The sequence below is a fragment of the Lepidochelys olivacea genome (genome assembly GCF_965140295.1).
Source record: "Lepidochelys olivacea isolate rLepOli2 genome assembly, chromosome: 8".
Taxonomy (NCBI): domain Eukaryota; kingdom Metazoa; phylum Chordata; order Testudines; family Cheloniidae; genus Lepidochelys; species Lepidochelys olivacea.
The window spans coordinates 72,263,132-72,278,374 of NC_140418.1; the positions used below are offsets into that span (position 1 = coordinate 72,263,132).

The window sequence follows — 15,243 nt, forward strand, 5'->3', positions numbered from 1 at the left end:
TCTACAGCGAAAGGGGAGGGAAGGCAGCATTTACAAAGCCAGGGCTTAGCTCAGATAGGCAAGGGGGGACACATAGTAACCAATCAGCTGTCCCCATCCCCCTTTTGCCAGCCAATGGCAAAACAGAGAACTGAAGGGGGCTGAGAGCTAGCCTCCCACCCTGCCACATATGCGTTTGGGCTTCTCTCATTCTTTGCTGTCCAGCCAAAAGTCTTCCCAGCTAAAGGCAATAAGAAGGTATTTTACAATTCAAGCAGAGAAATCATATTTTGGGTTACAGCTCAAAATATGCAATTAATATCAATACTTATGGTCCTCTTTCATCACATTCTACCATCACACTAAAGACTAACACTGCAACCTCTTTCTGTGCGTCAAGATAGTAGAATCCAATCTCATATTGATGTCCCTGTTTGAGCATCTGCTCAAGGTTATTATAATGAAATATTCACTTTTATTCTATTGCTTATCCATATTTAAGTAATGAGTTACAGGTATGGTTTTTTTTAGAAAGCTAATCAAGTACTTCAATACAAGCTACACAAATAGATTTTTAGGTATAATACCAAAGCCACAACTTGTAATTGATTAAGTCTTAGTTGTTACTTAGTTTCAAGACATTAGAAAATAGTAGGACAGTCACTGTTTGTTTTATTGTAGCATTTAGATTTATTGTAGACACAAGCTTGTTAATTTGCTGATGACTGATTTTCAGAGTTCTGTATTTTCTGTGGCTGACAGTGTCAGTAAGAACAATTAGCTGGCTATCTTTGATTTTCAGTGAAATTGAATACTGCATTTCAGTAGCTGCCAAAAATATTAAAACAATTAACTTTTCAGCTTTTTGTTAAGTAATGATTTTTGGATAATTGTTAATAATGGTTATGATAATAAGTTAAGAAATCATCTTAAGAAGTCAGAGCAATTTATATTTCAATAAATTTCCAAAAGGTAAAAGTAAAATAAATCCCTACACTTATATCCTGCTTTGTTTGATGCACATCAAGGCTATATATCTCACAGGCTTGGGTTTTTTTCTTTTTATGTGTCTGATTTTTCTTCTCTGGTATTGTTTCTGGGTCATCTTTTACAGACAACAGGGGTAGTAACTGGGGAGATGCAAGCACTGCCCAGAGCATGATCAGATGACATCTCCCACTGATAGTTACATTCAATATTTGTGGAATCTCAGGAGTACCAAGACTTCTCTGGAAACAAGATCTGCCAGAAAATGTTGCCTCAAGCAATCAGCTCAAAGTGAAAATACACCAGGCTAGTATACACTAAAGCAGCTCATAAGTCCTGTTCAGAGTCAGCATGGGGAATCTGGACGTTGAAGTCTTCAAAAGTTTCAGAAATGAGCGATGTTCCCCTTACCCAGTCAAAACTGCATTGTTCATTATCCACTTTAGCACAAATCCCACTTAGCAGACCCAAGCAGCAGTTTGACATCTTTGAAGCAATCTGCTAGCTCATTTTTCAGAGCTCAGGAACCAAGCCGAAGCTGCTGTACTGTGGAGGTCTCAACAGAAATCTCTCAGAGGCTAAACTCTAAATCAGAGACTGAGGGGGAATCTTTCCCTTTACAAACAATTGATGAAGGCAAGCAGAAGTGCTCAAGTAGCTCTAATCTCTGATCACATTGAAACAGAATCCTGAAATTATTTGCTGACCCATGCTTCTCAGGTGTGTTCCTATATTAGATGTCTAGGTTCAGATCAAATCTTGAAAAATTATTGAATCCAATCCATTCATTCAACGGTTGTCCATGTAAAACTGTGTCCGTGCTGACATGATGTGTCCCATGTATATCAATAGGTTAGAGCATGCTACTACAACTGAGATCACTTGAAGCCCCATGCACCTTGGATTTATTGTACAGGTTAGAGCCATGGCATAAATAAGTATGGCACTGCTGTTATACCCTTAGTCATCTTTCTCAACACTGGCTATCTTGTCATTTTGGCTGCATAGATCCATTATTTTACCCTTGTGATTAAGGAGCCATTTAGGAGATTTAAATATGTTCTAAATGTCTCTCGTTTTTTCCGATAAGGTGTTGAGAGAGATCTTATTCCACTTTGCATTAAATAAGACCCAATCAAACAATGGAATTTCCATCTTGTAGGAAATTCCTGTATTTTGATATTTGTTTTTGGCATGAGTCAGGACCCAAAAAAAGGCAAGATATTGAAATATTTTGAGGAAATAAAGTTTCCAAAAAATGCAATTAGGAAATGTTGAAGTGAAATGTTTATTCATTTCAGAATCTAAATGTTTCATTTCAGTTTGTTGACCCAAAGATAAACAAAATGTTTTGAGTTAGGTCAGTGTTCATTTGCATCCACCTGAACCACCACAGTGCCTCATGGGAGTTGGGGACATGATAAACCTAAACTACATTCACTCCTGTGGGCCAGGTTCCCTGGCCAAACTGTATTTCCCATGATGTGCCATAGTGCCCTCATGAGTCCTGTTACTGTGATATATCCTGGGAGATGAAGAATCCAGGCTATAGGGGAGAATGGGGCATTACAGCAGCTTAGTGAGATTATCATTCAACCAACCAGAAACAAAGTAAAAAATCAAAAACATTTCTCATGGAAAATTTATATTTTGCAGAAATCACATTTTCCATTAAAAACATTTTGACAGACGATTCCCAACCAGCTCTATATTGAATGTTTATCTTGTATGTCATATTATATGCCAGTTGCTCTTCAATGATAGTACAGTACTATTTTTTTATTTCATTGATCAATTGAAGATATCACTGGACCATTTATGGACACCATTCCAAAGATACTAGTCTCCAAGTATGGGAATTCAGCATAACAGGACTTATATTTGGAGTAAAGACTCAGTCTTTAAGCTTTGTTTATAAAATGCATAACAATAGATTGTCAATTAACCACACACTTTCCTTGTAGAGTTTGAGATGTTTTATTGTGTTTTTTTGTTTGTTCTTCTGTCTTTTTACAAAAAAAATGATTATTTGAAACAATTACTGACTATTATATCTCATCAGTGGTTTAACCAACTGATTGATGGTCATGTGGTTTATCAACTCAGAACTTTAAGCTATAGGAGTTCTGTCTATAATGCAATGCAGGACCAGACACAAAAGTGGGTGCCATAATACACTTTATTACCTTTTAAGTTAAAGAATTCTAGGTCTGTTCCTCTTTTCTTCCATGGGTGAAATTTTGGACTAAACTGCAGTTTAATAGCAAAATTTTCATCATACATTATACCATGTAAAGTTCTGTCACAGATTTTATAAAATATGTGGCTATATAGAAAATAGACAATATGTTTTTCAAATACCCTTTTTCCCCCCTTTTTCCTCTTTCTTACTCCCCTCCCCTCAACCCGCCGTCAGAAGAAACTGATATAAAGCAGTTTAGAGTTCGGAATTGCTTTGAAAGCATCTATTGTTCTAATTAACCTTGTGATGGATTGCTTTTTTTATTCTGTTGAATGTGATATCTAGTAATTGTTTGTCAAGGCTAAGTGCTGTAGGACATAATACGTTTTAAAACTGATATTAAGTAATTACATTACAAACATCTTTACATCCTAATGTCTAGAAGAATATAACTGAATAAGCATATCAGACATAGGAGAAACAAAATATGGTAAATTTCTTTTAGTTTTTAAATTTTGCTACTATTTAACTTACATATTTTAGTTTTTCTTTAGTTTTTGCCCTACATCTGTTCAAGAGAATGTAATTTTGTGTGACAATGAAAAAGAATCCTCCAGATTCAGTGTAACTTTTTTTTTAAGTATATCACTTAGCTAGAAACTAAAAAAAAAAAATGCACACACATTTTTCTCCTAGATTTATCTGACTTTTATTGTTGATTTTAAAAAAAACTTCCTCTTAATGTATAGCCATTATAGACTTTTAGGTAATCAGATTGTACAGTTCCTCCTCTAATTAATGGGTGTAAGTTTCACAAGAGTCTTGTTCAGTTTTGGTTTTATTGTTTATTTTTTAGCAAAGGCACCAGAGTATTTTCTTTTACAAATCAAGGAAGCCAAGGATATGATTTTTCTGGGGTTTGTATGATTTTATTTTATTTTATTTTGAACTTTCTTTCTACAGAACACACATTCTTCACCGCACATTTTAAAGAAGTTTGTTTTCTTGTTTACCAAGTCCCTAATGGCCAGCAGTGATTCAGTTTTTTTCGATCTCCTTTCTTTAGCGGCTTTGATATTTTTTCTACATTGACACACCTCTGCATTGTACTAGGTGGTGTAATAACACAAAAATTCTGCCCTGAAGAACATGAGGTTATGAAGAACCAAGAAAAAATACAAAACATAACAAAATGTTTAATGTCGGTAGTCCACTCTATCAGCTTGTATTACATGTCCCCCTGTAGTGGCTGGCCTCGATAAGAGCCTAGTGCTGCAACCTGCTGAAGGATTACTCTTTTAGTGGACGTTCTGAGTTCAAGCATCCGTAATAGCCTATGGCAAGGAGTTGTTACATTTGCCTACAAATTTGTTTGGGTTACGAAATACAATTTAAATACCTCCTTAGTTAAACATTATTTTATTTAAAGACACATTAATGGCACCCACCACTTCAATGCCTGGCAGCAGCTGAATTTTTTTTTTAGAAACAATTACAGTTTCACTTATGGTCATGTCACATACTAGTTAGTAGCATATAAGTCCATTTAATAGATCTCTTTTTATTCAATGTGGTGACTTCCCCATGGGGAATCTTTTTTTAACATACAAAATAAAAAATAATACAAACCAAGCAGAAGTCAGTGGAATTATGTGATTCTCTTGTATCCTCACCAGGAGATACAAATTGTAGATAGCCACTGGATCCAGCACTTCCCTGTTCAAACTCTCTGCCCAGTGCCAAGGAATGTGTTTGGAACTGTAGTCCCAGAGCTGCTAAGAATTGTAGGCTACCATAACAAGGCATGCTGGGAAAGGGAGCGAAGGTATATGAATAACTTTCTTCTCTCATAACAGTAAGATATTAGGAAGGAGCACAAGTTGTTGGCATTCTGTCCATTTAGGGCCTTGGAAGGAGTCTGGAGAGAGCTAGATAACTAAAGAAGGAATCCCTGGAAAGGGAAGTTGAAATCTATTATGAATCATAGAAATCTAGATCTGGAAGGGACCTTGATAAGTTATCTACTCCATCCCTACATGCTGAGGCAGGACCAATTGTACCTAGACCATCCCTGTTAGGTGTTTGTCTAATCTTTTCTTAAAAGCCAGTAATGACTGGGATTCCACAACCTCCCTTGGTAACCTGTTTCAGTACTAAACTATGCTTACAGTTAGAACATTTTCCCTAATATCTAACCCTAAAACTCTTTGCTGCAGATTAAGCCCATTGCTTTTTACCCTACCTTCCATTGTCATGGAGAACAATTGATAACCATCCTCTTTATAAAAGCCTTTAATATATTTGAAGATTATAAGGTCTTCTTTTCTGGAAACCTAACAATCACATTTTTTAACCTTTCCTCAGAAATCAGGTTTTCTAAACCTTTTATCATTTTGCTGCTGTCTTGTGGACTCTGCAATTTGGCCAAACTGCATTGACTTCATCCCAAGTCAGTGGTATTTGAATGGGGATGAAATTGTCCCAGGAGCATGTCTAATATGAGTACAGTTCAAAAAACTTTTCCCATACTCTAATCTCATATGATTCTCTAAATGATTTTGACCTTGTGCTATCTTAATCATAAGTTGCCAGTTGTGATTTCTTCTTGTCTAAAAATTACAATAGACATTGAAGCGGTATTCTAAGCAAGTAATAATGATAGGAGCTTTTTTGGGAATGAAGCTAGGGGTCTCCGGGCAGGGGGTTGGGGTGCAGGAGGGGTGTGGGGTGTGGCAGGGGGCTCAGGGCAGGGGGTTGGGGTACAGGAGGGGTGCGGCAGGGGGTCAGGGTGAAGGAGGTGTGTGGGGTGCAGCAGGGGGCTCAGGACAGGGCGTTCGGCTGCAGGAGGGGTTTGGGGGGCAGGTCCAGTCCTGTGTGCACTGAGGACAGGGCAGGCTCTCTGCCTGCCTGCCTGCCCTGCCCCCGTGCCACTCTGGGAAACGGCCTGGACCTGGGGGAGGGGGGCGGGCACAGGGGTCTGTGTGTTGCCCTGGCTGCTCCTCCAGGTACCTCCACCGAAGCTCCCATTGGCTGGGCAGACCCCTATGCTCCCCGTCCCCCAAATTCTGGCCTCTTCCCGGAGCGGCGTGGGGGCAGGGTAGGCAGGCTGGGAGGGAGCCTGCCCTGCCCCCGATGTGCGCCGGGCCGGACCTGCCCCCCGAACCTCTCCTGCAGCTGAACCCCCTGCCACGTGTTTGAGACCCCTGCTCTAAGGTGCCACAAGTACTCCTGTTCTTTTTGAGCAAATTAAGTCTATTTTGAAAACACATATCAAGCTGATGTCTACAGACACTTTATTTTTGTGTGTTTATTTGTATGTATATATTATCGTAGCACCAAGGATCCCTACTCATGGACCAGGACCCCATGGTGCTAGGCACCGTACAAACACAGAACAACCAAAAAAGACCTTCCCCGTGCCCAAAATTTTGTAGTCTAGACAAGAGACAACAGATATACACAGGTGGGGGAGTACAAGGAAAGAATGAGTCAATATTGCTTGTCATGATGGTCTGTGGACTAAGCACTCCAGCAGTTTAACTCTTAAGTTTTGTGTAAGCAAAGAATAGTTTTTTAGAAGGATTTTGAAGGTGGATCATGAGGTAGCCTTGCAGATGGGAGCACCTTAGTTTTTTTGGGAGCACCTCCTAGCATGAGGGGCAGCATGGGAGAAAGCACAGAGGTGCTTGTTTGAAAATCTAACAAGTGGGCAATGGAGGCTGGCATCAAAATATTGTTTCATTATGCACATACTTGATTCTCCTTCAAGTGAAGTGTGAATGTTAGAGTTGTTTTGGGCTTTTTATCATTCAGCTATAACAAAGATCACTTTGGCACTCCCAATCCATATAAAATGGTTGAGGGGTCACTGTTTATATGATCATCCACTTTTAGAAGTGAATGAGTTTCAAGTTCTCCAAGTATTTGACAAAAATATCTGCATTCCAAACTTCCTTGCCCTGTAACTGAAAGTCTGAAAAATACTATTTTTTTTAATAATGGAAAAATGCATAGTTAGTAATAATGGTAAAAATATAGGGTCATTGCAAGTAAGGCTGGTTTTATAACTTTAAAAAAATTGCCCAATGCTACTGGAAAGATCAAGACCCTCCTGCTTTAAGCAAATGAAATGCTTTTCCCATAGAATTTGTTTTCCCATGGACTTTATAAAATCCGGGGAAGAGGAATTCAGGATAATTTGCCTAAATTCATGTAGATTTTCTGAGACCCTACTCCTCATATTTTAATAATAAGGGTGGTACTGTATTCAGTGTAATATTCTGATAATAGAAAATCTGTTCTTTTATACCACAATTAATTGTCTGTACTAACTTTGCCTACAAGTACATTGTACTTAGATAGTTTTACATACAGTAGCTTAATAAGATATTTATGTAGATTTATCCTCCTGTTCACAATGAAACCATTGTGGCTCTCTTAGTTCCTGCATTGACATTTAGTAAGTAGGAACCACAGTAATGTTCTGAAACCTATCCACTTAGTGAACATAAAACCATAGCTCCCTGGATGAAAGAAAGGTCAAATAAATTAACTTTTTAAAAGGTAGTAATATGATCATTTGGTTAAATCTTTTCTCTTACCAATGAAAAGAAACTGGCAAAGATCACATTGTTCACTAAACACAATTTGGTTGGTTTCATGTTCTAAACTTGAGAAAAGCTTAGTTCTGAGCACTTAAATACTTCCTTTGGCTTGGGGGCCCAATGCTGCAATGTACTGAATTCCTTAAACATCCCTTGTAACCAGTGAGAGCTTTGAGTTCTCAGCACCTTTCAAAAGCAACCCAGAGTGAGAAAAGAATATATTATATCACTTTTTATAATGTGATTCAATTTCTTTAGCAAAACCAAAATTCTTATCCAACACCTGTGAACATTTGTAATGCAAAACATCTGTTTTTCAGTGACGAATACATGCATAACAAACTGAAGTTAATTTATTTGTAAAAGGGTACAGTGAATTCTTACCTTTTTATTTCCAGATCCTGAATATATTTGTTTATTGTTGGTTCCCTTAAGCTTTTTTAAAAATTCTTTTAGCTGTTTTTAAAGCTCTTTAGCTATTTCTTTTACAAAATGGTGCCTAAAAGCAAAGTGTGTCAAGATCAGTACCTTCAGCAAATTAATACAAAGGTATCAGAGGTCTGATTTAAACTTGCTAAATAAGCAAAATTCATATAGAAAGTTTCTTCTCTAATATGTTTGCACAATATAATTACATGCACTGAAGAGGCATGACATTAGGCTATGTACCTTTTGTGGGGGTCCCCTGTATTCTGCAGCTACAGAAATCACTCCAACTAGCCACAACATTTTTTCTTGCCACAAAATTTTGCTCCAGCTTTGATTTAAAAAAGTTTCTAGGATACATGGTTGTGAAGATAAAACTGTGAACTCTGTAAATGAAGTATTGTCTTCCTGAGTCCACATAAAGCCTAAAACAACTACATAATGCAGTTATACCTTGATAATGCAAAAATCTAGTGCAATCATTAACTGAAAATGGGGAACAGTGTAGAATAAGTTATTCATATAATAAAATAAGACATGGGCTGATATACCGGTTGTATACTTTGTTATTTAATTTATTGAAAACTTCCAGGTTTTTTAGTTTCATGAATTTGTCTCAGAATTCATGGACAGCTACATCAGAGTACTTCAGAATTCAGGAAGCTAGGTGGAAAATATTTGCTCCAGTGTGGCTGGAGCATGGTCTGGAGCACATGGACCTAGGTCAAGGCACTGGAATCAGCTCCATTTACTGTTCCTATTAAAAAATAAAAATTAATAGGTACAAATAGGAATCCCCAAATCTAGCATGGTGTCAAGTTCCCAGCATGCACCTTGTGCTCACAAGCAGAAAGAGGGTGGGGAAAGATGTTAAGCAATGGTGGTGTTTTCATCTATGAAACATTGCTTTCTTTACCAATATGATGAATTTCATCTGAGGAGATGTGGGGTCTGTTTGGTGTCCTTTCTGAGAGGTAAAGAGTCCCCCTCCGCCCCCTTTGTGTAGCCCCGGTGGTTCAGTGGCTGAGAAATTGCTGCCACACAGGCTGATCGCATTTGCAGCCAGTCCCTTCTCTGTCTTTCTCTTGGTTTGTTGTAGCTCCCCTGCATAATGTGTATCTTGTTGGAATCCACTGAGGAAGATAGTTTTTTCTAAACCTGAAATCTGTAGTGGTTTGAAAGACTTCCACTGGAAACAAATGTCCTGTGAGCCATTGTATTTATTTGCCTTTGTCGCTCTCATTTCCCAGCTATAGTTTTTTCCATGGCTTTGTCTTTAATTACGCTTGGGATAAAAACAAGCATTGAATTGCCTGGGTGGCTCTTCATTAAGAGTCTTCTGTCCTTGCTTTTTAAGGGATATGAAGGTTTCATGCTGTTTAAGTGTAGTTTGGCTGGTTATTATTTCCATAGCATGTGGAGATAAAAGGAACTGGTGTCACCTTGGGTAATGTTTTTGTGGTTTTGGGGATGAGTATTCAGCACCTTTCCAACTCCCCACATCCCCACAGACGTCTAAAATTACAGCTGCATCCAAAGACCAGGGAAACTCCATTCATCTAGGTTACCCATTTGTCACAATGAGCCTTTTTAGAATCAGGATCAGGGCACAACGTGCCACATTTCAAGCTTCTCTGTTTAGATTCCATTTTCATGTACTTCTTTAAATACAGTAGCAGGAAAAAGAGATTTATATGGTGATAAAATTCTCTCCTTAAAGATTAAGAGATGAGCAGGAATCACAGGTTGTGGTATTTGCCCACACCATACTTATAACAAGAAGAAAACCATAGGTTGAAACAAAATGGCAAAAGAAATATCCTGTAACACTTTCTTGGGGATGAAGCAGTGAGGATACCTGAGCTATCCTGAACTGAACTTCTAGTTTTGGAAGAGACTGTTTAAAAATCTTAGATAGCATGATTTTCCATGTAATTAGGGCCTTAGCAAATGTCGGTGAGAAGCTGTGCTGTTGTTAGAAACACATTTCTGTCATTGAAAAAGAAAACAGGTTGGCTGAAACACAGCTCTGAACCAGTAATCTCTAGATCATCTGTCTAATGGATTTCCTATTGTGCTTTTGTAGTTGTGATGAGAGATTGGGAGGAGGAAGGTGATGGCAAAGGAGGTTCTGGATAGATACTCTATGCTAATTCTACTGGGAAGATTTTGTTTTCTTTTGCTTGTTTGATTTTATTTTACATACCATTCTCACAACTCTGTCTATTGGTGAAAATGAAAAGGATCCTGGAAGAAAGAGAGAACAAAAATATTCATAGTAAGGTGGTAGGCTGCAGAAGCTGTTATCATGGCCTACGCCTGTGTGGATATGTCTACACTGCAGTAAAAAACCTGCAGCACTGAATCTCAGAGCCCGGGCTCCACCCTGAGCCTCAGTGGCTACACTGCAATTTCATAGTCCTGCAGCTTGAGTCCCGCAAGGTCAAGCCATCTGACCCAGTCCAGCCACGGCCATACCGTGGGTCTTTTATTGCAGTATAGAAATACCCTATGAGGTTACTGACTAGCACCTTTTGCTTGCTGGGCTGGCGCCTTTTTCTTTCTGGATGATGTGAAACACAGGCTTGGTGTGGACACAACGGTGAAACGAGGACAGACACATGAATGTATTTTAAGCAGCAAGCCACAACTTTTATTAAATGTAAATACAGGGGAGGGGTGTCACCTGACCAGCACCCATACCCTCCTATACCAGATATTTAATTGGTTCCAGTGCAGGAGTTACAGGGCTCCTACCATATAATCCATAACTTGGAGTAGACTCTCCTCAGCCTACCCCAGATTCAGCTCAACCTACCTCCACATCCCATCTTCCTCAAGGGGGACAGAGGTTGCAGAAGGGTCATGACATCAGCCTGCGAGGGCTCTCCCTACCTCATGAGCCCAAAACCCATCACCAATATCCCAGGTCTTTTACTTCTTGGAACCATTCATTTTATCCTTTTAATTGCACTGGAAACTGCCCACCAGTTGCAACAAATTAACGACTCAACCAAGTATCTCAGTTGAATACCAAGCACATTCCTGCCTAACCTACTGTGACTTCAAGGTGCTGCAAGGCAGGCAAAAAACTCCGCAGTCCTCCACACTCCTGCCTACCCCCAGCTGGCCAATGGCTGCCAGAGACTCCAAAGGGGAGGGAGGAGCTATCCTATGTTCCTCAGCAAATGTCTCATACCCTTGCCACTAGGGCTGTCCCCTTTTCATCACTGGTCCCTACTGTTATGAGGAGCATCCTGGGCTGAGGTCAAAGCATAGGCATTTGTGAAGTAATTTAATAGGAAGACAATGGGAATTATTTACTAATGCTCAAGGGATGGGGGACAGGAGAGGAAAATATAATCCATGCCTGCTCTAAACTATCATGATATCTGCGTTAACCACAATATTTGCAATCCTGTTTTTCTCTCAGTCATGTTCAGAGGATTCACTGGACAATTTTTAGTGAAAGTGAAGCTGAGGTGTTGAGTGAAATATATGTTTGCAATATAAGAGAATATTATAATAGTAGGTAGACTGAATGGGTTTTGTTCTGAGATTACAGAATGTTTATGGGAATGGTAGTAGATTAACTAATGCAAATTACATGGTATGATTTCTGTGCATGTGAATGTACATATTTACCCAAGATATTTCAGTGTACACAGAGAGAAAGAAAAAGAGAAAATGATTCAAATGTGAAAACAAATGAAAATTACCAGACATTTACATACAATGTGAAGAAAAGTCCTTTTATCCTCTGCAACTCTAGCATTTGGCAGATTCAGGAATAAATAATCTTTTGTGGCAAGGGTATGCCTTATCAAACATATGCAGATAAGCGCTAATTAATGCTAATTAAGGTTTCCTGTCTATCTAGTTGGAAAAATGTCCAAATGTTATGAAATCCAGTTAGTATGCCTATTACCCTAATTGTTTTATAGGGGATGGTTCTTAATTAAAATATGTAAATTGACCTTAATTGCTATATACTAATGGGGGTTCATGTTATCTCACTAAAAGTGACAAGACGGTGAGGAGGGGTACTTAAACAAATAATTCTGATAAATCCTTAACCAACTGACCTTTATTCAAATTTATTTTTAATTAGAAATTGGCAAAAGAAGCATTTTTCCATCTATGTTTCTCTTTAATTTTAAATAATGTCAGAATATTACAGATCTTTAATATAGATATAAGGCATTTGTGAATTGTAGCTTAATTATTCCTAACAAACAAGTTAATTTTGTATTTGTTTACCATCTGTTATGAAATGATGTGATGATCTTATATTAATCTGAGGGGGAAATGATGTTTTACAACACTGGATTTGAATTTTTAGCTACTGTTTATGTGTGTATGTATGTATTTATCTGTCTTTCTTACCCCATCATTATGATGATGAAGTCTGATGTACTGCTACTGCTAATACCCAGGGCCTTTCCTTTTGATGGCTGGAGCTTCAATGCTGCTCTTACATTCCTGGACCACTTTTTCTCATACAGATCCCCACTTTGACTTCAGTGTAGCATAAAACTCAGGGGTTGCCTTTACTGGGATGCAGAACTGTGCCTTGGTATATGCAGTTGAAGGATTGGGACCTACATGAAAGGTTTTTTGTACAATCATACATATATTCTACTTTAAAACAAAAATATATTGTTTAAATGATACTTTGTATGTGGTTTTTCTTATATAGCTTAAAAGGCTTGTAGTGGTATGTTTATACTTAAAGAGCAAAATATGTACTTCCAGTCTAAACTGAGGAAAAACAAAGGAGAACATAAAGAAAGTTTTCAGAGTAACAGCCGTGTTAGTCTGTATTCGCAAAAAGAAAAGGAGTACTTGTGGCACCTTAGAGACTAACCAATTTATTTGAGCATGAGCTTTCGTGAGCTACAGCTCACTTCATCGGATGCATACCGTGGAAACTGCAGCAGACTTTATATACACACAGAGAATATGAAACAATACCTCCTCCCACCCCACTGTCCTGCTGGTAATAGCTTATCTAAAGTGATCATCAGGTTGGGCCATTTCCAGCACAAATCCAGGTTTTCTCACCCTCCATCCCACCACACACAAATTCACTCTCCTGCTGGTGATAGCCCATCCAAAGTGACAACTCTTTACACAATGTGCATGATAATCAAGTTGGGCCATTTCCTGCACAAATCCAGGTTCTCTCACCCCCTCACCCCCCTCCCAAAAACCACACACACAAACTCACTATCCTGCTGGTAATAGCTCATCCAAAGTGACCACTCTCCCTACAATGTGCATGATAATCAAGGTGGGCCATTTCCAGCACAAATCCAGGTTTTCTCACACACACCCCCACCCCCATACACACACAAACTCACTCTCCTGCTGGTAATAGCTCATCCAAACTGACCACAACTTGGAGAGTGGTCAGTTTGGATGAGCTATTACCAGCAGGAGAGTGAGTTTGTGTGTGTATGGGGGTGGAGTTAGAGACTAACACATTTAAAGACTACTTCATCAGATGCATGCAGTACAAAATAAAGTAGGAAGATATATATATACACAGAGAACATGAAAAAATGGGGCTTGCCATACCAACTCTAATGAGAGTAATCAATTAAAGTGGGCTATTATCAGCAGGAGAAAAAAAAATTTGTAGGGATAATCAGGATGGCCCATTTCAAACAATTGACAAGAAGGTGTGAGTAACAGTAGGGGAAAATTAACGTGGGGAAATTGTTTTTAGTTTGTGTATTGACTCATCCACTTCCAGTCTTTATTCAAGCCTAATTTAATGGTGTCCAGTTTGCAAATTAATTCCAGTTCTGCGGTTTCTCTTCTGCGGTTGAAGTCTGTTTTTGAATTTTTTTTGTTGAATAGTTGCGACTTTTAGGTCTGTAATTGAGTGTCCAGGGAGGTTGAAGTGTTCTCCGACTGGTTTTTGAATAATTCTTGATGTCTGATTTGTGTCCATTTATTCTTTTGAGTGGAGAATGTCCGGTTTGGTCAATGTACATGGCAGAGGGGCATTGCTGGCACATGATGGCATATATCACATTGGTAGATGTGCAGGTGAACGAGCCTCTGATAGTGTGGCTGTTGTGATTAAGTCCTATGGTGGTGTCCCTTGAATAGATATGTGGACAGAGTTGGCAATAGGCTTTGTTGCTAGGATAGGTTCCTGGGTTAGTGTTTTTGTTGTGTGGTGTGTAATTGCTGATGAATGCGTGTTACTGGTCCTCCTCTCTGCCAGATCGGAGAGGATAAATTGTTACAGCCCCAAGCTACAGAGCCTTGGCCTTTAGCTTAGGCAGCTCATGCTTTTAGCTCTGGAGATCCCCTGTTCAGTCCCCAGTGTGTCAGCCAAGATAATAGCCATCATGTAAGTGCGGGCTCATTTAGGATTTATGTGACAGCCGCCATCTTGACTGACATACCAGGGACTGAATCAGGGACTTCCAAAGCTAAAAGCAAGAGCTGCTACAGCTTGAGTTAAAGATCCAAAGCTCTGTAGCTGGGATCTGTAACAACTCATACCTTCTGTGATCAACATGGGCAGGAGCGGACTTGCAACTCACCAGTGGATTACATATGCACAGAGTGCTCTGGAATGCACAAAGCAATCAAACTGCGGGGGGACGATGACATTTTTTTACTTAGTCTCTAATCTTAGGTGTTACTTGCAACAAAAGTGCATATAACATTTTGGATGGAATTGTGTGTTTTAAATGGATGGTTTCCCTTTCATTAATACATTGTTGTATATACACCATTTATAGACACTATGGGAATGTGTTTTTTTGGTTTTATTACTTTGTAAATCAATCTGAAAGTTTTTTACTGTGTTTTAACAGGACATTGTAACCAATGTTTCTCCAAGAATTATACGTGGAATTACATCAGGCCCCTTGTATGGCCCAGGTCAAGGCTCTTTCCTAAATATCGAGCTTATCAGCGAGAAAACTGCAGAATATTGGTGTAAAAGTGTCACTGAACTGAAGGCTGACTTTCCCAACCAGGTGAGTACAACTCAAACATAAGAATGCTGTATGTATATTGAAAGCATTCAGTTCATAGATT

General features: G+C 38.9%; 1 protein-coding gene across 1 annotated transcript in view; it reads left to right on the forward strand.

Moving 5' to 3' along the window:
- DPYD (dihydropyrimidine dehydrogenase) overlaps window positions 1-15,243 on the forward strand; it is a 537,067-nt gene that overhangs the window by 342,341 nt on the left and 179,483 nt on the right. The window contains exon 14 of the mRNA XM_084637885.1: window positions 15,018-15,182. Within this exon, the coding sequence (XP_084494011.1) occupies window positions 15,018-15,182 (165 nt within the window). The remainder of the gene's footprint in view (window positions 1-15,017; window positions 15,183-15,243) is intronic.